This window comes from Hakea prostrata, chromosome 11 (assembly GCF_041222555.1).
Source record: "Hakea prostrata isolate BN-2017 chromosome 11, UWA_Hpros_2, whole genome shotgun sequence".
NCBI classification, from domain to species: domain Eukaryota; kingdom Viridiplantae; phylum Streptophyta; class Magnoliopsida; order Proteales; family Proteaceae; genus Hakea; species Hakea prostrata.
This window is the reverse complement of record NC_142610.1, coordinates 5,520,989-5,541,458: the sequence shown is the minus strand read 5'-3', so window position 1 is coordinate 5,541,458 and position 20,470 is coordinate 5,520,989. Positions and strand designations below refer to the sequence as shown.

At 36.7% G+C, this 20,470-nt stretch overlaps 3 protein-coding genes across 3 annotated transcripts; all 3 read left to right on the top strand.

The window, feature by feature from the left end:
* The first annotated feature begins 1,899 nt into the window (after positions 1–1,899).
* On the top strand, positions 1,900–4,269 carry LOC148999744 (putative cinnamyl alcohol dehydrogenase 1). The gene is made up of 6 exons (XM_089140789.1): positions 1,900–1,988; positions 2,495–2,608; positions 2,702–2,932; positions 3,368–3,653; positions 3,796–3,946; positions 4,073–4,269. Exons 1-6 carry the CDS (start codon positions 1,900–1,902, stop codon positions 4,267–4,269), a joined length of 1,068 nt encoding a protein of 355 aa, XP_088996915.1.
* A 7,193-nt stretch (positions 4,270–11,462) lies between these two features.
* Positions 11,463–13,761, top strand: LOC148999743 (putative cinnamyl alcohol dehydrogenase 1). Its single transcript, XM_089140365.1, has 6 exons — positions 11,463–11,584; positions 11,941–12,054; positions 12,148–12,378; positions 12,859–13,144; positions 13,286–13,436; positions 13,564–13,761. Exons 1-6 carry the CDS (start codon positions 11,496–11,498, stop codon positions 13,758–13,760), a joined length of 1,068 nt encoding a protein of 355 aa, XP_088996491.1. The 5' UTR covers positions 11,463–11,495; the 3' UTR covers position 13,761.
* Positions 13,762–17,079: 3,318 nt separating this feature from the next.
* LOC148999742 (putative cinnamyl alcohol dehydrogenase 1) lies at positions 17,080–20,063 on the top strand. Its single transcript, XM_089139912.1, has 6 exons — positions 17,080–17,263; positions 17,701–17,814; positions 17,907–18,137; positions 18,620–18,905; positions 19,048–19,198; positions 19,325–20,063. The coding sequence occupies exons 1-6, from the start codon at positions 17,175–17,177 to the stop codon at positions 19,519–19,521; spliced, it is 1,068 nt and encodes a 355-aa protein (XP_088996038.1). The 5' UTR covers positions 17,080–17,174; the 3' UTR covers positions 19,522–20,063.
* The last annotated feature ends 407 nt before the right edge of the window (positions 20,064–20,470 follow it).

The following is a 20,470-nucleotide window of genomic DNA, read 5'->3' as shown; positions in this document are numbered from 1 at the left end:
TCTCGTCTTAGTAATATTCTAGAAACTAAAATTAAGTTGCATCGTCTAATTTATAATTGTTTTTGGGTAATTTTCATCTGGACCCCCTGAGGTTTGCTCTATGTCATTTTTAGTCCAAAATAACTGGGACTTTGCATCTGCCTCCCCTATACTATAGAAAAAGTCAATTTAAAGACAGATTATCATTTTATGATCAATTTGCCCTTTTTTTAATTAAAATTTTTTACATACATAATCTCCATGTTTATTTTCTTCTTTTTTTTTTTCTGGTTCTACCATCGCTAATGTTTATTACGGGGGAAAGTACACACTGTAAACCCTAAAAAATCTTGATCTTTCCCTCTTTGTAGTGGCCGACGTTTGCAAGGGAAAGTACACAAATTGTAAACCCTAAAAATTCTTGATCTTTCCCTCTGTGTAGCGGGCGACGTTTGCAAAAAGTACACAAATTATAAACCCTAAAAATTCTTGATCTTTCCCTCTGTGTGGCGGCCGACGTTTGCAATCGTGATTGGTTAGAAAAATTCATGGTTTCCCCTTATTCTACATCTCTAGTTCTCTTCCTCTCCATCGATGGTGAAAAAGCAAAAGGTTCCATAGCAAATTGTCCAAGAAGCTTTTGGAGTCGTTCAACAAAGAACAACTAATCAACAAGGGCATAAAGTATTAGCCAACACATGATGTAAATCCCAGAAGCCATTAACCTGCTCAAATAATTGTCCATTGATTACAAAAGAGCGTTAGAAAATCTTCAAACGGTAAGAAATAAGAAGTTCTTTTTGGTTTCTCTTTCCTTTTTCTAATTAGTTTGCTTCCAGATTTGCTCGGTTAGAACTCAAATGGAGAATATACTGTTTTTTCAGGTCCATACAAGAAGATGCATTTGAAGCTTGGAATTTCCACTGAAAATGCGTTTGAATCTTGAAGCACGACTACTATTGAAGAAATTTAAAAAAAAGGGAATTTCTTCGATCTGGATCCTCAAGTTTTTAAATTATTCTTCGATCTGAATCCTCAAGTTTTTAAATTATGTAAAAATTTAAATTAAAAAAATAAAGGGCAAATTGGTCATAAAAGTGATACTTTGTCCTTAAATTGACTTTTTTCATAGTACAGGGGAGGTAGATGCAAAGTCTTAATTTTTTTAGACTAAAAATGACATAGACCAAACCTCAGGGGGTCCAGATGAAAATTACCCTTTGTTTTTAACTGAAGTTTATTCGAACCATCTTACGCATACGTTGACTACTCCTTAGGAGTAGTTATTAAATATAATTTAAATATAAGGCAGTCGCCTGTAATCCCAGAGGGATCCTCATTTATAGTTGAGTCTTTTTCTACATGTAACCAGCATAATTCAACTAGTGTTTTGTCCCTTCGTTTTGTCATCTTATTTTACTTGATGAGGTTATAATTTATGGCTTAAATATGTCAGAATAGTCATTAATAAATCCAATTATTGAATTTATTGAATTAAGTTTAAACCACTAATAATATAAGATTTTTGAGTTAATCCTAACAAATTTAATGGTTGGATTTCTATGAATTTTTAACCAAACAATTTATACAGACTTTCCACCACCACTTTTTCATAATTTATTTTATTAAAATTTTTGATTTTTTTTGGTAAAAGTCAACGACCAGGTGAAAACAATAGAAGCCATTATGCATGATCTCACACAAGTCGTACTTGCTTGATGAATACTAGAGTGTCTCATGTGTCATGCGTGACGCCACCTTTATATATGTGGCATTTGCCACGCGGCTTCCTGTCACTCGACGTTGCTCTCTCCGAAAGCCATTTGGACAAACTATAAATACATCTTCTTTAGTTCAGTAACTCAGTTCTTCCATCGATTCAGTCTTGGGAGAGCAGAGAGACAGAAACAGGGAATCACAATGAGCAAAGAAGAAGCAACTGGGAACTGCTTAGCATGGGCAGCAAGAGATGAATCTGGAGTTCTATCTCCCTACAACTTCAACCGCAGGTATGAATCAAACCCAAACCCAAACCCAAACCCACTATGGTATATCTGCTTCTTAATCCATTTTTCAATCCATCTGGTGAAATGAATTGAAACTACAACAGTTTTTGAACCATTAGTGGAATGTGGGTTTTCAATTGTGGAACAAAACCAAACTTGGGAACCCAGATGTTTTGCAAGTACCGAGTTTCGTATTTTTCTTCCATTGCTGTTGTCTTCTTTTTCATGGAAGCTTGGTATATGGGTTCTGTTTGTCTTCTTTTTCATGGAAACCTGGTACATGGGTTTTGTGCAAATTATAGACTTCCACTACTGAAACCTTTGAAACCCAGGTTTTTATTACAAAATAGATATGAAGCGTGTCATGCTATGAGCATTGATGTTAGAAACCTTGAAGGAACTGGCTTTATATGTTTGTTTTGTGTACTAGTTAAGTAATAAGTAACCTTCATGGTGCTTGATCAATTGCCTTCCAACCCTGATATGGATTCTTTGAAAAACCCATGCAGGGCTGTTGGATCTGAGGATGTTTCAATTAAGATAACACACTGTGGAGTATGCTATGCGGATGTTGCGTGGACTAGAAATAAACTTGGAAACTCCAAATATCCTGTGGTGCCTGGGTAAGTAGAATCTATGATGTTCAAGTCAGAAACTTATAGAGCAGAGTACTTTTGTTAATTTGTGATCATGTATTCACATTGCTTCTTTCACAGACATGAGATTGCTGGAATTGTCATGGAGGTTGGTTCCAGTGTACAAAACTTCAAAGTTGGTGACCATATTGGAGTCGGGACATTTGTGAACTCATGCAGAGATTGTGAGTATTGTAATGATCGTCTGGAAGTTCACTGTGTCAAGGGAGCAATCCTCACTTTCGATAGCGTTGATGTCGATGGTACAGTTACGAAAGGTGGATATTCCAGTTATATTGTAGTTCTTGAAAGGTGAGTCAGTAATATCATACACGGATCCAATCTCAATGCCATTTAGCCTTTTCTATTAGTTTTGAATCATATCAACTGGATCTCCTTACCTGAATTCGTTTCATCTTTATATGGGTGCTTTCATTAGAGCTATAAATCCTGTCTTTCCCAATCCATAGCATAGAAAAGGCAGAAAGAGAGAGAGAGAAGTCCACTCTGCTAACCAACAAGGAAGAACAAAAAGAGGGCTTCATTTTAGTAAGGGTTCACCAGTTCTGTATAAGACCAACAGGAATCTTTAAAAGATAAAAGTGGAAGTGCATCACATTAGCTGACTCTTGAAATTAGTTATAATCTCTCAAATCTGGCTTTTAAAACCTAATCTATTTGAGAACACATGATTTACTATCTGTATCTTAATCTCCAATAATAAATTGTATGTTTCTTAATCTCCAGGTACTGTCATAAGATACCTGATAACTACCCTTTAGCTTCAGCAGCTCCATTGTTATGTGCTGGAATTACGGTTTACACTCCCATGATGCGCCATAATATGAACCAACCAGGAAAGTCTCTTGGTGTGATCGGGCTCGGTGGCCTAGGACACATGGCTGTAAAGTTTGGAAAGGCATTTGGGTTAAATGTCACAGTTCTAAGCACAAGTATATCCAAGAAAGAAGATTCTTTAAATCTCCTTGGAGCAGACAAATTTGTGATCTCATCAGATAAGGACCAGATGAAGGTAACAGAGCAACATTTATCACTTCATTTGGCATGTTTCTCATGTTCTATAGAAATCTTATGAAATACTAGCAAAGCAGATCTTCTTGAGAGATTACTAATTCAAGTGTGTCTGCTGCTGTGCTTGTCTCTTTCATTTACAGGCTCTGGAAAAATCATTGGACTTCATTCTTGACACTGCATCTGGGGATCATTCATTTGATATGTACATGTCACTTCTGAAGACTGGTGGTGTCATGGCAGTAGTGGGTGTTCCAAGTGAGATCAAACTTCATCCAATGAGCCTTATTCATGGTACCTCACTTAATCCTATCATCTGCAAATTTTGAATTGGCTATACAACAAGATATTGATTATATTAAAGCATGAATGGTAGTTGATGAAAGGAACTTAGGCATAATATCTGCATATAACTTGCAGGTATGAGAACCATCTCAGGAAGCATTACTGGTGGTACTAAATTGACGCAGGAAATGATCAATTTCTGTGCTGCCAACAAAATATATCCTGCTATTGAAGTGATTCCCATTCAATACGCAAATGAAGCACTTGAGAGGATGATAAAAAGTGATGTGAAATACCGCTTTGTGATTGATATCGAGAACTCCTTGAAGTAATATTGCCTTTGAAATGCAGCTAATCACTTGCTGTTTCTATAGCTGAGATTCTTCTGCCATGATGTTGGGCCTCCTTCCCCTTATTGTCTTTCATCTTACATCTTTCAGTCATTTTGTTTGAATCCATGTAACCTACCCTGTTAAGATAACATCAAGTTTGTGAGTTTGTCGTCATTACCTGGCTTGTAATTTGAGACTTTTGCACGCCAGGGGTGAAAGAGAGAATTGGTGATCCATAGCTACACTATCAACAGTTTGTAACAGAAACCAGTGTAACCTGTAAGTCAAGGTAACTCCTTGTAATAGCTAATCAATTAAATTAACCAAGCCTCTTGCCTTAAGGTGTCAGAGCTTCTACACATGAAGCAGAAGTTATGTGGTAGACCTGGTAGGCCAAAACCCCAAGGAGCAAGGTCATAAGCTACCTGGCGATTAATTCACCAGGTCGGTTTGATGCACTATGGTTTTTTTTTTGTGGGGGAGGGGGGGCGGCGAACGATCATTCATTAAAACAGGAAGCATTCAAGGCTGCTGATCAAACCTTAGACAACCAAGAAGAGGAATTCCACTCTACCCTGCCTGTACAGTTAAGAGTTTTCCTGGCTAGGGAGTCAGCAAGGCTGTTAATATCCCTAGAACTAAAACCAAATGTCACTTTGAGACACTGTCTCAAAATCTCTACATCCTGGTAATAGAAAACATCTCAATCGGGGAGAGGATTCTATGACATAATATGTCAACCACCTCCTTACAGTTAGTCTCCAAGTATAAATCCTACCAATGCTCTTGAAGATAATGTAATAGACCCTTACGGATGCTATTGATGATAAATCCATAGGAATAGAAACAACAGCAATCCTAGTCCTCTATTATTTTTAAGAGATGCATCAGTATTGACCTTCAAAATAGACCCAATAGGAGGCTGCCATTCCCCTTTATGTTTATGCATTGATTGTATACGACTCTGCTTGCCAATCTTTCCAGTAGAGAAACAAAATTCTCTAAAGGTCGTATCTGCATGAAGCCAAGTTGCTATTGGATCCCATAAACCAGTGTTAAACAAGAACTAAGCCATAAAGTCCAACATATAACAACACATTTACCACCAATTTCCATCCTCCATTCCTTAGAGGCATAAGGTACTAAGGACCAAGCAACAATGAACTGATCGAATCCATTACCTATAGCAGGGACAAGATTGGATAAGTCAACTGCAAACCAAGTAGCCTTCTCAAAAGGACATTCCATGAGAACATGCTCCACAGTTTCCACTCCCATTCCACACCTCCAGCAAGTAGTCTCAATGGTTATTCCTCTAATTTTTAAAGCCTCCATTGTCGGTCGTAAACCCCCAGCACAACACCTCTAGAGGAATTCCTTCATTTTAGGCATGGTAGGACATCGCCAGATCTTATGCCAGACATTCTGAGATAACTGATGTTGCACAGGGGCATTAATCTGAACATCACACTCATTACAAAGCATATGGTAACCATATTTGGCCGAGTAAATACCACTCTTTGTGTAGCCCCAAACTTGCATATCTTTATGTGATTGCACCCCCAACTTGATTTTTTTTTTCTCTCCCTTATATCCTCCGGATGAAAAAAAAATCCTGCAAAATATCCAATTTCCAACATCTGAGATGCTCATTAATCAATTCATATACTAATTTAGGAGCAGATGGGTCAGAAGTACAACGAAGCAGTATAAAGTTTGGATTTGTAGGAATCCAACCATTTTCCTATATTTGAATATTAGTCCCTATTCCAACAATCCCATAATAGTCCCTTCACCAATATAGATCTACCCTCCAAGATGCTTTTCCATCGCCAATTAGGGGAGGAGCCAATTGTAGCTTGTAGAAAATTGGTACTTTGAAAATAGATTTGTTTAAAAATGGTAGCCTAGAAGGAATCTCCCTCTTTCCATAATCTCCAGGCAAGAGTACCTAGCAAGGCTTTATTTTGCAATTCCATATCGTGAAAGCCCAGTCCACCTCTATCCTTTGAGTTACACATCTAATTCCGTGATATCCATTGCAAATGTTTCTTTTGGTTATTAGCACCCTAATAGAACTTTGTAGTAGCAGATCTGAGCTCCTTATGATGTGCCTTTGGTAGTAAAAAGTGGGATGCTGCAAAGGAATTAAGACTTAAAGCAACATATTTAATCATAACTTCTTTACCAGTAGATGAGAAGGCCACCCTTGGAACATCTTCTTAACCTTCTCCATGATCTCTCTTAAACATTCCTTATTGCCCGAGCTGAAGTGAGGAGGTAAGCGTAAATACTTCTTTGGTATCCTACCCAAGGATGCCCATGTCGCCGTGTCGGCGCCTGGCGACACCGGCGACACCGGCGACACCGGCGACATGTCGAACATGTCGCCCGACTTGTGGATGTCGCCCGACTTGTGGTTCCTCAAGAAGCGCCGGAGGAGATAAGTTAGAAGGGGAGAGACGGAGAAGAGAGAAACCGAGCAGAGGATGAAGGAAAGTAGTAGAACTGCAGAAGCTGTGGCCTAGGGTTTCGTCTAGAGGCTCTGTGAACAAATCCGGTTGGTGACTCTCGCCCGACTTGTGGTTCCGCAAGAAGCGCCGGAGGAGATAAGTTAGAAGGGGAGAGACGGAGAAGAGAGAAACGAGCCAGAGGAAGAAGGAAAGTAGTAGAAGTGTAGAACTGCAGAAGCTAACCTAGGGTTTCGTCTAGAGGCTCTGTGAACAAATCCGGTTGTTCCTCAAGAAGCTCCCATGATCGGACTTGATAGAAGGCAAATTAGGCAAACACAAACCCTACCTATTCTTGGTTCTCTTCTTCGTCTTCTCTTGCTGTTACGCCTGTAACACCTCTCAATCTAGCTAGTGTTCCGTGTTCCTTAACTTCCTTTTGGATCTCGACTAGCCGGCCTTAATCATCACGCTGAACCGTTCATCACGACTTGCTGCTGGTTGTTGATGGTTGAAGGAGCAGACTGCAAACGCAGGGGTGTCGACTTTTTCAACTGTCGGCGATATATCGCCGATTTTCCGGTGATATATCGTCGACATATTGTAAAGTCGGTATCGCCAGGGGGTGTCGTATCGCCCCCTGGCGACACCTCGACATTTCGCCCCGTGTCGGCGATATATCGCCGACACGAGGTACCCCGATCCTACCACAAGGGATTTTTAAAATCCTAATGAACCATCTCTTAAACTTACCTGCCATATTTGGACTAAATATAAGACAGAACTTTGAGTTATTTATACTCACTCCACTTGCTTGACAAAAAGTGTTAATACATTTCTTCAAATTATGGATTTCTTGTAGCTTTACCTCATTGAGGATAAACTATCATCTGTGAAAAGTAGATGGGATATAGGCTGAGACTTACCTCTAATTTTCACCCCCTGAATAACACCATCCTCTTGAGCTTTATGAAGCACTGCACTTAGTCCCTGGGAGCACATAACAAATAAAGCATGGGAGAGAGGGTCACCCTGCCGTATACCCCATGACGGTACAACAGTTCCTCTTGGAGCTCCATTACATTACAGAGGCTAATAGGCCAATATTGTTCAATTTTCTCTAGCCTATCTATCTTTGGTATGAGGTAGACAAAGGTTTCATTGATGGACTGAGGCATAGTACCTTTGTTCAAGATCTCTTGTACAAAAGCACATAATGTGGCCTTTATCATCTCCCAATTTGGTTGAAAAAAGACTGGTGGATACCCATCTGGTCCCATAGATTTCAAAGGGGCCATTCCAAAGAGAGCAGCTTTAACTTCATTTTCTCGAGGGATCTCCAATAATTTCTCATTCATTTGGGAATCAACAACAAGGGTAATTGCTTGTAACACCAGTTGAAGGGATGCATCTTCCACCTGTCCTGCTGAATATAATTCCCCATAAATCGAGAAACTTCTCCATACACCTCCGTTCCATTTGTAATCCACTGGTTATTGGGTAACTTCAAACTCTGAATCTCATTTTGAATTCTCCTCTAAACAGTCGAAGTATGGAAAAACTTTGTATTCTTATCACCACTTTAAAGCCACAACTTCGTGGATTTCTGTCTCCATAAAATTTCTTCTCGTTCCAATTCCACTTGCAGCTCTTTTTGCAGCTTATCTTCTTGCTCCTGGTTTGCCTTAGTTGGTGGACAGTCTTGAAGAATCTGTAACTCCCTTTTAAGTTCACTTATCTTCATTTGAATATGACCGAACTGGTCTCTATTTCATCTCCTATAATCCTGAGTACATCTGACAATTTTATATTGGAGTCTTTCAGTAGTAGTGCTATTATCCTTCTGTTGCCAAGCCTTTTCACCCACCTTTTTACAGCCCTCATGCATCAACCAACAAGCTTCAAAATGAAAAGGTCGAATTCCTTCCTTTATACCACCATCAGTATTTACTATAATTGGCAAATGATCTGATCCGATAGAGCTTTTGGTCCTAGCAACTGCTTCAGAAAACTGCAATATCCATTCTGGATTAGATACAACTCCATCAAGTTTTACTTTAATATTAGCCATGCCCATTCCTCTATTAATTTAGGTATAAGTGGGCCCAATAGTGTGTACATCCCGCAACTGACAATTGCTGATCATCTCCTTAAATCCACTGTTTACATTTCCCCCCACTGGTCTACCACCCTTTTATTACCAAGTGACAATTTGGTATGAAACAGGTATTTGATACTATATTGAATAAATTTATCTTATACTATTACCGTACTAAATACCATATGATATAAATTTACCTTATACTATTGCTATACTAAATACCAAATGATAGATGTCATACCATTTTTTTTTTTTGGGTGTATATGTGATACCATTATTGTACCTATACATTCAATACAAAACAGTTGCAATATCTAGTCTGGTGTGGTGTGGTATAATTTATTTATACGGATAATTATTGTTGTCCTTTTTAAACTAATGTTTAATTACTAAAGGGATCATATTCTTTATGAAAGCTATTGCCTCCCTCATCGGAAAGAAATCCTTTGTTGTGCATTACATTGCACTAATACCAAATAGAAAGCTATGATCAAAGGCTTAATTAAAATTGAAAAAAAATCTTCAATCGTCTTTTAGTTTTTCTGCTTTCTCATCCACTTATTTGGAATATAAGTGCATTGTTGTGCATAGCAAAGAATGTTTTCTCATCCCTCGTCTCTAATGGTGTTAAGTGAGCATTACGGTTGGATGTTTAATGTCTACCTTGCCCTTTTAAAATTAGGAAGCCAACCGTCTTCATTTAAAAGTAAAAAGAACATATGAATGCCAATTTTACCCTTGAATTCTAGTCATTTTGGATTCCACGAAGTTGGATTCTGATGACTGAAACCTATCCGAAGTTGGAACTTCCTGAAATTGACAGCATTTGATTGAAAAGTTAAAAAACAAGGATTCTGATGACTGAAACCTATCCGAAGTTGGAACTTCCTGAAATTGACAGCATTTGATTGAAAAGTTAAAAAACAAAACCCACACTGTGAATCTCTAGTCACATGTAATAGTTTAGTAACCTATTGGAAGTAGGAACTTCCTAAAATTGATACATCAAATTAAAAGTTAAATAACAAAAACTTAAAAAAAATGACAAATTAGAAAATAAATAAATTGAAGCTTAAAAAAAATAATTATCACTTTTTTCAATACCTTGTATTTGACTCTCATGTTTTTAATTTCATCTAGAAGAGTAAGGAGTTGCACAAGGTTGGTAAGAGGAAGAGGAAGAGGAAGAAAGACATCCTTTTTGTTTTTAGATGAGTAAGAGGAGAAAAACAATTTTTTTCTTTTATATTTTGATAATTAAAGAAGACACTTTAGCGCCTTAGATTTGGGGTTAATTTTTTCCCTAATTAGTAAGGGTGGTTACTAATTAATATAAAGTGTAAATAAACAATATAAACCTTTTCAAAAAAAAAAATTCTTGAGTTTTTATTACCTATAAATTACTTCTTTTTCTTTCCTTCTCAAGTTAAGCAGTTTTTTCATTTTAATAATATTCTAGAAATTTATTTATTTTTTTGGGTGAAGAATTAAAATTAAGTTTATTCAAAACAATCCATATACATAGTTTAGATTACACACTTAGCAAACATAGATGAACCCAGTGTGATAAGCTAAGTGGTACAGTAAGATTTGTCATTACATTTTTTTTAATTTTTTTTTGAGTTTTTATTATTTATATATTATAATTTTTTTAGAGATATTTTTTTTGCGTTCTCTTAAGCACTTCTTTTATCTTAGTAGTATTATAGAAACTAAATTTTTTTTTTTTTTTTTTTGACTAAGGTTTATCCTAGGAGAGAATTGTAAGGAATTGTAGGAAAATGAATTATAGAAGATGTGGATCGCCTTGACTACTTCTCAAGAATAGCTATTATATATAATTTAAATACAAGGCAGAACATTATCCGTAATCTCCAGAGATTCTGATTTATAGTTGAGTCTCCTTGTCTACATGAAACCAATTAGCATGATTAAACAAGTGTTTTGTCCCTTGGTTTTGTCATCTTAATTTATTTTATGAGGTTATAATTTATGGTTTAAATATGGTTGAATAGTCGTAAAATAAATCTAATTATTGAATTTATTAAATTAAATTTACACTGCTAGCGACTGGAGATTTCCATTTAATTCTACAAATTTAATAGTAGAATTTTTTGAGTTAAACAAAAGGAAAAAAGGGAGCCTTTGACGGATAAAAAAACAGAAGGAAATGAGAGAACAGTAGAAATCTGAGATACAGCCGTGTAATTTTTTTTGATAAACGGATATTTAATTAGAAAACGGGCAAGAAAAACCCAAGACATCCTGATTACAAAGATCGAGAAGCCAAAGAATGGAATTAGACCAAACAGTCCGACTTGCCACGAAATGGGTCTTCCTAGCTAGGGAATCGGCTACACAAGTTAATCGTTGGCTACACAGTTAGTAAAACCATTTGAGATTAGACGCCAACGACTTGGTGAAAACGATAGAAATCATCATCATGCATGATCTCATCACGACACAAGTCGTACTGGCTTGATGAATACTAGAATAACTCATGTGTCATGCGTGACGCTACCTTTATATGTGTGGGATTTGCCACGTGGCTTCCTGTCACTCTGCCTTGCTCTCTACTGGACAAACTATAAATACTATCTTCTTCTTTAGTTCGGTAACTCAGTTCTTACCATCAGTTCAGTCTTGGGAGAGCAGAGAGACAGAAAGAGGGAACAATGAGCAAAGAAGAAGAAACTGGGAACTGCTTAGCATGGGCAGCAAGAGATGAATCTGGAGTTCTATCTCCCTACAACTTCAACCGCAGGTATGAATCAAACCCAAACCCAAACCCAAACCCACTATGGTATTTCTGCTTCTTAATCCATTTTTCAATCCATCTGCTGAAATGAATTGAAACCCAATTTCATATCTTTCTTCCATTGCTGTTGTCTTCTTTTTCATGGAAACCTGGTACATGGGTTCTGTGCAAATTGTAGACTTCCACTACTGAAATCTTTGGAACCCAGGTTTTTATTACAAAATAGATATGAAGCATGTTATGCTAGGAGCATTGATGTTAGAAACCTTGAAGGAACTGGCCTTACATGTTTGTTTTGTGTACCAGTTAAGTACTAAATTACCTTCATGGTGCTTGATGGATTCTTTGAAAAACCAATGCAGGGCTGTTGGATCTGATGATGTTTCAATTAAGATAACACACTGTGGAATATGTTATGCGGATGTTGTGTGGACTAGAAATAAACTTGGAGACTCCAAATATCCTGTGGTGCCTGGGTAAGTAGATTCTATGATGTTCAGGTCAAAAACCTTCTGAGCAGAGTACTTTTGTTAATTTGAGATCATGTATTCACATTGTTTCTTTCACAGACATGAGATTGCTGGAATTGTCATGGAGGTTGGTTCCAATGTACAAAACTTCAAAGTTGGTGACCATGTTGGAGTTGGGACATTTGTGGACTCATGCAGAGATTGCGAGTATTGTAAGGATCGTCTGGAAGTTCACTGTGTTAAGGGAGCAATCCGCACTTTCAATAGCATTGATGTCGATGGTACAGTTACGAAAGGTGGATATTCCAGTTATGTTGTAGTTCTTGAAAGGTGAATCAGCAATATCATAGATGGATCCAATCTCAATGCCATTTAGCTTTTTCTAATAGTGTTTTGAATCATATCATAACTGAATTTGCTTACCTGAATCCTTTTCATCTTTGTATGGTCTTAATCTAAAGTCTCCTGTGCTTTCGTTAGAGCTATAAATCGTATCTTTCCCAGTCTATAACCTAGAAGAGGCAGAGAGGGAGAGAGAGAGAGAGAGAGAGAGAAATCCTCTCTGCTAACAATTAGGAAGAACAAAAAGAGAACTTCATCTTAGTAAGGGTTCACCAGCTCTGTATAAGACCAACAGGAATCCTTAAATCCTTAAATAAAAGATAAAAGTAGAAGTTTGTCACAATAGCTATCTCCTGAAGTTAGTTCTAATCTCTCAATTTTGGTTTCTAAAACCTACTCTGCTTGGAAACATAGCATTTACTACTATATGTGTCTTAAACTCCAGCAATTAATTGTATGTTTCTCCAGGTACTGTCAGAAGATACCTGATAACTACCCTTTAGCTTCAGCAGCTCCGTTGTTGTGTGCTGGAATTACGGTTTACACTCCCATGATGCGCCATAATATGAACCAACCTGGAAAGTCTCTTGGTGTGATTGGGCTTGGTGGCCTTGGACATATGGCTGTAAAGTTTGGAAAGGCTTTTGGGTTAAATGTCACAGTTCTAAGCACAAGTATATCCAAGAAAGAAGATGCTTTAAATCTCCTTGGAGCAGACAAATTTGTGATCTCATCAGATAAGGACCAGATGAAGGTAACAAATCGTCATAATCACTTCATTTGGAATGTTTCTCATGTTCTATAGAACTCTTATGAAATACTAGCAAAGCAGATCTTCTTGAGAGATTACTAATTCAAGTGTGTCTGCTGCTGTGCCTGTCTCTTTCATTTACAGGCTCTGGAAAAATCATTGGACTTCATTCTTGACACTGCATCTGGGGATCATTCATTTGATATGTACCTGTCACTTTTGAAGACTGGTGGTGTCATGGCAGTAGTGGGTGTCCCAAGTGAGATCAAATTTCATCCTGTGAGCCTTATTCATGGTACCTCACTTAATCCTATCATCTGAAATTTTTTGAATTGGTTATACAACAAGGTATTGATTATATTGAAACATGAATGGTGATTGATGAAACAAACTGATGCATAATATCTGAATATAACTTGCAGGTATGAGAACCATCTCAGGAAGTGCTACTGGTGGTACCAAATTAAGACAGGAAATGATCAATTTCTGTGCTGCAAACAAAATATATCCCAATATTGAAGTCATTCCCATTCAATGCGCAAATGAAGCACTTGAGAGGATGATAAAAAGTGATGTGAAGTACCGTTTTGTGATTGATATCGAGAACTCCTTGAAGTAATGTCTCCTTCGAAATGCAGCTCATCACTTACTGTTTCTTCATCAAAGATCAAGCAATGAATCTAGAATCTCTGATGAGCTTATTTGGTTTCTACTAAAGGAGAGGTAGTGAGGAAGGATATGCATAGTCTGGTCTCATTCCAAGTATGACCTTTGACAGAGCCTACTCAAGTGCAAGAATCCATGTCACAGATCCTATTAGGCTGAGATTCTCCTGCCATGATGTTGTGCCTCCTTCCTCTTATTGTCTTTCATCTTACATCTTTCAGTCATTTTGTTTGAAGCCATGTAACCTACCCTGTTAAGATAACATCAGGTTTATGAGTTTGTCATCATCATCTGGCTTGTAATTTGAGACTTTTGCACGCCAGGGGTGAAAGAGAGAATTGGTGATCCATAGCTACACTATCAACACAGTTTGTAATAGAACCCAATGTAACCTGTAAGTCAAGGTAACTCCTAGTTATAGCTAATCAATGAAATTAAGCAAGCCTCTTTGTCTTAAGGTGTGAGAGCTTCTACACATGAAGCAGAAGTTATGTGGTAGCCAAAACCCCAAGAAGCAACCTAGTTGGCAACAAACATGCCTCAGACAGCAAAGGCCAGAAGCTACATGGGAATTAATTCACCAGGTCGGTTTTTTTTCCTTCGCACCGTGGGTTATTCATTACAGGCATCTAGAAAACCTTAACTCCTTTAAAGTTGTATTAGGATACTCTCCTACAACTTCACTGATCTGCAACTCTTTTGCCAGACACAAAGCTGAAAAATAGGATAAGTGCAGAAATAAAAGCTAAAAGAAAATGGTGGTCATCATTTTTCTCATTGCCTTGTTTTTATCTTAGGTTTTGGGTGTTGTCAAGTCCAATCGGTTTACATGAAGAGAAAATTTTCAATCCATATGATTGGATACTTGACATCAGGGGCAGAGCCAAGATTGAACATTAGGAGAGCTAAATAATGAGTTCAAATCACATCTCAATCGGACAAGCACTAATGCATTTTCGCCAAATCTATTGTGAGCCCATTTTGGATCCCCACACGTCTAAATTATTTCATCAGATTCAGACATGGGGCCCACATTAAAAATATAAGTAAATTAATAGGAGAATTAACATAATTATAGGTAAATTATTATAAATATATTAAATAAATTATAGGGGCTAAAATTGTACGATTAGATTTGTTATTATTTAAAACTTTAAAAATCATGAAAGAAAGAAGGAAATAAATTGTGGGAAAAGAAAAGATAAAACTTAAAATTAAACTGTACGGAAAACTAATAAAACTTAAAATTAAATTGTCATTAGAAGGAGTCGAAATTTTAGGAGAACGTCTAAGTGGACCAGGGGGCAAAGAGTGTATTTCACACACACAAAACGAAAATCAAGTGAAAAATACAAGAAATATGAAAATTTTAACAAAAATCGGGGAGGGGGCAACCCCCTAGGTTACAAGTATCCAATCATGTGGATTGAAAATTTTAATCTATTATATAAATTGAAAGTTTTACTTTTCATGTGGGTAGAGGATCCAGATCTAGTTTTGTCCAAGAGAGAAAGGAGTTGTGCATGCCGTTAAGAAGAATAGGAAGAAAAACATCTCCTTTTTTGGGGAAAGGCAAGAGAAGAAGATTTTTTTTTTTTTTGGGTAAGTGAAGGAGACGGTTTAACACTTTAGGTTTGGGGTTAATTTTTTTTTTCATTTTAATAAGGTTACTTACATAATCTATTATAAAGTATAAATAAGCAATGTAAAATCTTAAGGTTATTTTGGAATTTTTGAATAAATAAAAATGACATGTCATCACTTAATTAAGCTTAACTGCAAGAAGACATCAATAATTTCAGATAAAGTCTAAGATTTGATTATTAATTTAAAATATATATAGGATAAGGTAGTAATTATGTGATAATATTAGGGGTAACAATAATTATCCCTAATTTTTATTACCTATAAATTACATAGAAAAAAAAATCATCTTATTTTACTTTATGAGTTTATTACAATTATTTGGACAAATTACATATAGACCCTCTAGATATGCAATCAATTAAATCTACTATCTCTAAAATATTCAATTATCTATATCCCCCTATTATTAATTAAAGTTAGTAAATAAATATGTGAAATACCACATTCATCCTTTGTTATACAAATATTTTTTACAATACCATTTTACCCCATCCCTCTAATCTATTGTATTTTCTCTTGTCTTGATCTCTCCTTCCTCGACTCCAACAAGTGTAAATATCGCTGGTTTCGTCCTAATCAAAAGTGGTAATATCGTGGGATACTGAACAACTCAAAATAAATCAACCATAAAATGAAACATTTTGAATTTAGTGAATCTGGGCTTACTCGTGTCTAATTGAAAACCGATTCAGTCAGGGTGAAACCGGAGATGAATTGCCCCCATTCGATATATTTGTTAATGACTGAAATGCCATTACATTAGGTTAAATTTAAGTGTGACTCACTCTTGTTTTCCAAATTTTGTGGAAAAACAAAAAAAAAATTGTAACTTTGAAAGATAAGTGCACTGCTTTAAGATTGTTAATGTTAGGGTGAAATACAAAGTTGTTTAAAGCATTATACCATGAATATGTAGTTTGGTATACCCAGACTATTACTTTTAGCTAGTATTTATAGAACCTAGTGAAGAACAATAGGTTCTATAATTAATTACTGTAACTCCCATTACACTTATATTAGAACATAAGTTAGGTATAACTTAACTACCTTAACAATAGGTGGACTATTAGAGAGGAAGGGAGGGCTAGTGCTGCCGAAGTTGAGGACGGAGAGGTCAAGACAAGAGAGAGAACATAATACAGGGATAGGGGTAAAAATGGTATTGTAAAAAATATTTGAAAGTGAATTTGGTATTTCACATTTTTTTTTTTGGGGGGGGGGGTTTGGGTATTTCACATAATTGATCCCTTATTGACTTTTTTCGATAGTAAATATAATTGATTGCATATACAGTGAGTCTCTATGTAATTTGGCATAATCATTTTGATTTAATTTTTTGACTTTTTTTGGGTGGGTTATGCAATTTGCAGTAATTATTTTGATTTAAAATTTTGACTTTTTTGGCGGATTAAAAGTCAACGATGGGTGAAATGAATAGAAGTCGTCATGCATGATTTCATCACAGCTCAAGCCGTGCTTGCTTGAAAAGTACTAGAGTGTCTCATGAGTCATGCGTGACGCCTCGTTTATATATATGGGATTTGACACTTAGCTTGCTGTCACTATCCCTTTGTCTCTCTGAGAGCCAGGTGGACTAACTATAAATACCATCTTCTTCCTTAGTTCAGTAACTCAGTTCTTACCAATCAATTCAGTCCTCAAGTTCTTACCATTTCAATTCAGTCTTGAGAGAGCAGAGAGACAGAAACAGGGAATCACAATGAGCAAAGAAGAAGCAACTGGGAACTGCTTAGCATGGGCAGCTAGAGATGAATCTGGAGTTCTATCTCCCTACACCTTCAACCGCAGGTATGAATCAAACCCAGACTCACTATGGTATTTGTGCTTCTTAATATGATATGAATTGAAACTCTAATATTTTTTGAACCATTAGTGGAATAAGAGGTCTCAATTGTGGAACAAAACCAAACTTGGGAACCCAGATGTTTTGCAAGTACCGAGTTTCGTATCTTTCTTCCATTGCTGTTGTCTTCTTTTTCATGGAAGCTTGGTATATGGGTTCTGTGTAAATTATAGACTTATACTACTGAAACCTTTGAAACCCAGGTTTTTATTACAAAATAGATATGAAGCATGTTTTATGCTGGGAGCATTGATGTTAGAAACCTTGAGGGCACTGGTCTTATGTGTTTGTTTTGTGTACTAGTTAAGTACTAAATAACCTTCATGGTGCTTGATCAATTTCCTTCCAACCCTGATATGGATTCTTTGAAAAAACAATGCAGGGCTGTTGGATCTGATGATGTTTCAATTAAGATAACACACTGTGGAATATGTTATGCGGATGTTGCGTGGACTAGAAATAAACTTGGAGACTCCAAATATCCTGTGGTGCCTGGGTAAGTAGAATCTATGATGTTCAGGTCAAAAACCTACTAGCAGAGTACTTTTGTTAATTTGAGATCATGTATTCACGTTGTTTCTTTCGCAGACATGAGATTGCTGGAATTGTCATGGAGGTTGGTTCCAATGTACAAAACTTCAAAGTTGGTGACCATGTTGGAGTTGGGACATTTGTGGACTCATGCAGAGCTTGCGAGTATTGTAATGATCGTCTGGAAGTTCACTGTGTTAAGGGAGCAATCCGCACTTTCAATAGCATTGATGTCGATGGTACAGTTACGAAAGGTGGATATTCCAGTTATGTTGTAGTTCTTGAAAGGTGAGTCAATAATATCATAGATGGATCCAATCTCAATGCCATTTAGCTTTTTCTAATAGTGTTCTGAATCATATCATAACTGAATTTGCTTACCTGAATCCTTTTCATCTTTGTATGATCTTAATCTAAAGTCTCCTGTGCTTTCGTTAGAGCTATAAATCCTGTCTTTCCTAGTCTATAACCTAGAAGAGGCATAGAGGGAGAGAGAGACAGAGAAGAGAGAGAAATTCTCTCTGCTAACAAGTAGGAAGAACAAAAAGAGGGCTTCATCTTAGTAAAGGTTCACCAGCTCTGTATAAGACCAACAGGAATCCTTAAATCCTTAAAAGATAAAGTTAGAAGTGTGTCACAATGGCTATCTCTTGAAGTTGGTTCTAATCTCTCAAATTTGGTTTCTAAAACCTACTCTGCTTGAAAACATATCATTTACTACTATAAGTATCTTATCTCCAGCAATTAATTGAATGTTTCTTGATCTTCAGGTACTGTCATAAGATACCTGATAACTACCCTTTAGCTTCAGCAGCTCCATTGTTGTGTGCTGGAATTACAGTTTACACTCCCATGATGCGCCATAATATGAAACAACCTGGAAAGTCTCTGGGTGTGATTGGGCTAGGTGGCCTTGGACATATGGCTGTAAAGTTTGGAAAGGCATTTGGGTTAAATGTCACAGTTCTAAGCACAAGTATATCCAAGAAAGAAGATGCTTTAAATCTCCTTGGAGCAGACAAATTTGTGATCTCGTCAGATAAGGATCAGATGAAGGTAACTTATTGTCATAAATCACTTCATTTGGAATGTTTCTCATGTTCTGTAGAAATCTTATGAAATACTAGGAAAGCAGATCTTCTTGACAGATTACTGATTCAAGTGTGCCTGCTGTTGTGCCTGTCTCTTTCATTTACAGGGTTTGGAAAAATCATTGGACTTCATTCTTGACACTGCATCTGGGGATCATTCATTTGATATGTACCTGTCACTTTTAAAGACTGGTGGTGTCATGGCAGTAGTGGGTGTCCCAAGTGAGATCAAATTTCATCCTGTGAGCCTTATTCATGGTACCTCACTCAATCCTATCATCTGCAAATTTTGAATTGGCTATACAACAAGATATTGATTATATTAAAGCATGAATGGTAGTTGATGAAAGGAACTTAGGCATAATATCTGCATATAACTTGCAGGTATGAGAACCATCTCAGGAAGCATTACTGGTGGTACGAAATTGACGCAGGAAATGATCAATTTCTGTGCTGCCAACAAAATATATCCTGCTATTGAAGTGATTCCCATTCAATACGCAAATGAAGCACTTGAGAGGATGATAAAAAGTGATGTGAAGTACCGTTTTGTGATTGATATCGAGAACTCCTTGAAGTAATATCACCTTTGAAGTGCAGCTAATCACTTTTTCTTTATCAAGGATCACACAATGAATCTAGAATCTTTGATGAGCTTATTTGATTTCTACTAAAGGCGAGGTAGTGAGGAAGGATATGCATAGTCTGGATCTCATTCCAAGTATGACCTTTGACAGAGCCTACTCAAGTGCAAGAATCCATGTTACAGATCCTATTTAGCTGAGATTCTCCTGACATGTTGTGCCATTTTCCTCTTATTGTGTTTCATCTTACACCTTTCAGTTGTTTTGTTTTTCCCCTATTTTCTTTTTCTTTTTTTGCTCTGTACTCTGTTCTCCTCTGTTTTGTTTGGAAACCATGTAGCCTACCCTGTTAAGTTGAGATAAACATCAAGTGTGTAATCTGGCTTGTAATTGTGAATTTTGATCGCCAGGGGGAGCGAAAGAGAGAGTTCGTGATCCCATAGCTACACTATCAACAGTTTGTAATAGAAATGAATGTAACCTCTATAAACAAGGTACTTCTTCTACTCATAGCTACTGATTATAGCTAATCAATTGAATTAACCAAACCTCTTAAGGTGTAAGGCTTCTACACATGAAGCTACTGTTAGATATTTCCTAATCAATGGTGTACATGACTGGTCAACAGAACTAATGTGGGTAAACCTGGTATGCCGAAACCCCAAGGAGCAACCCAATTGGCAATAAACATTGCTCAGAAAAAAAGATCATAAGCTCCCTGAGAATTAATTTACCAGGTAGCTTTGATCGACTGTGGGTGATTCTTAAAACACATCTAGAAAGCCATTACTCCTTAAAGGCACTATTTGTTTGCAGAATTGGAGTAAAAAGAAAAGAATGAAAAAAATAAATATGCAGGACCCATGTATAGTAGAGTGAGAGGATAAGAAAAGAAAAGAAAGGATTTTGTGAAAATTTTCAAATATAGGTCCTAGTATTGTTATAT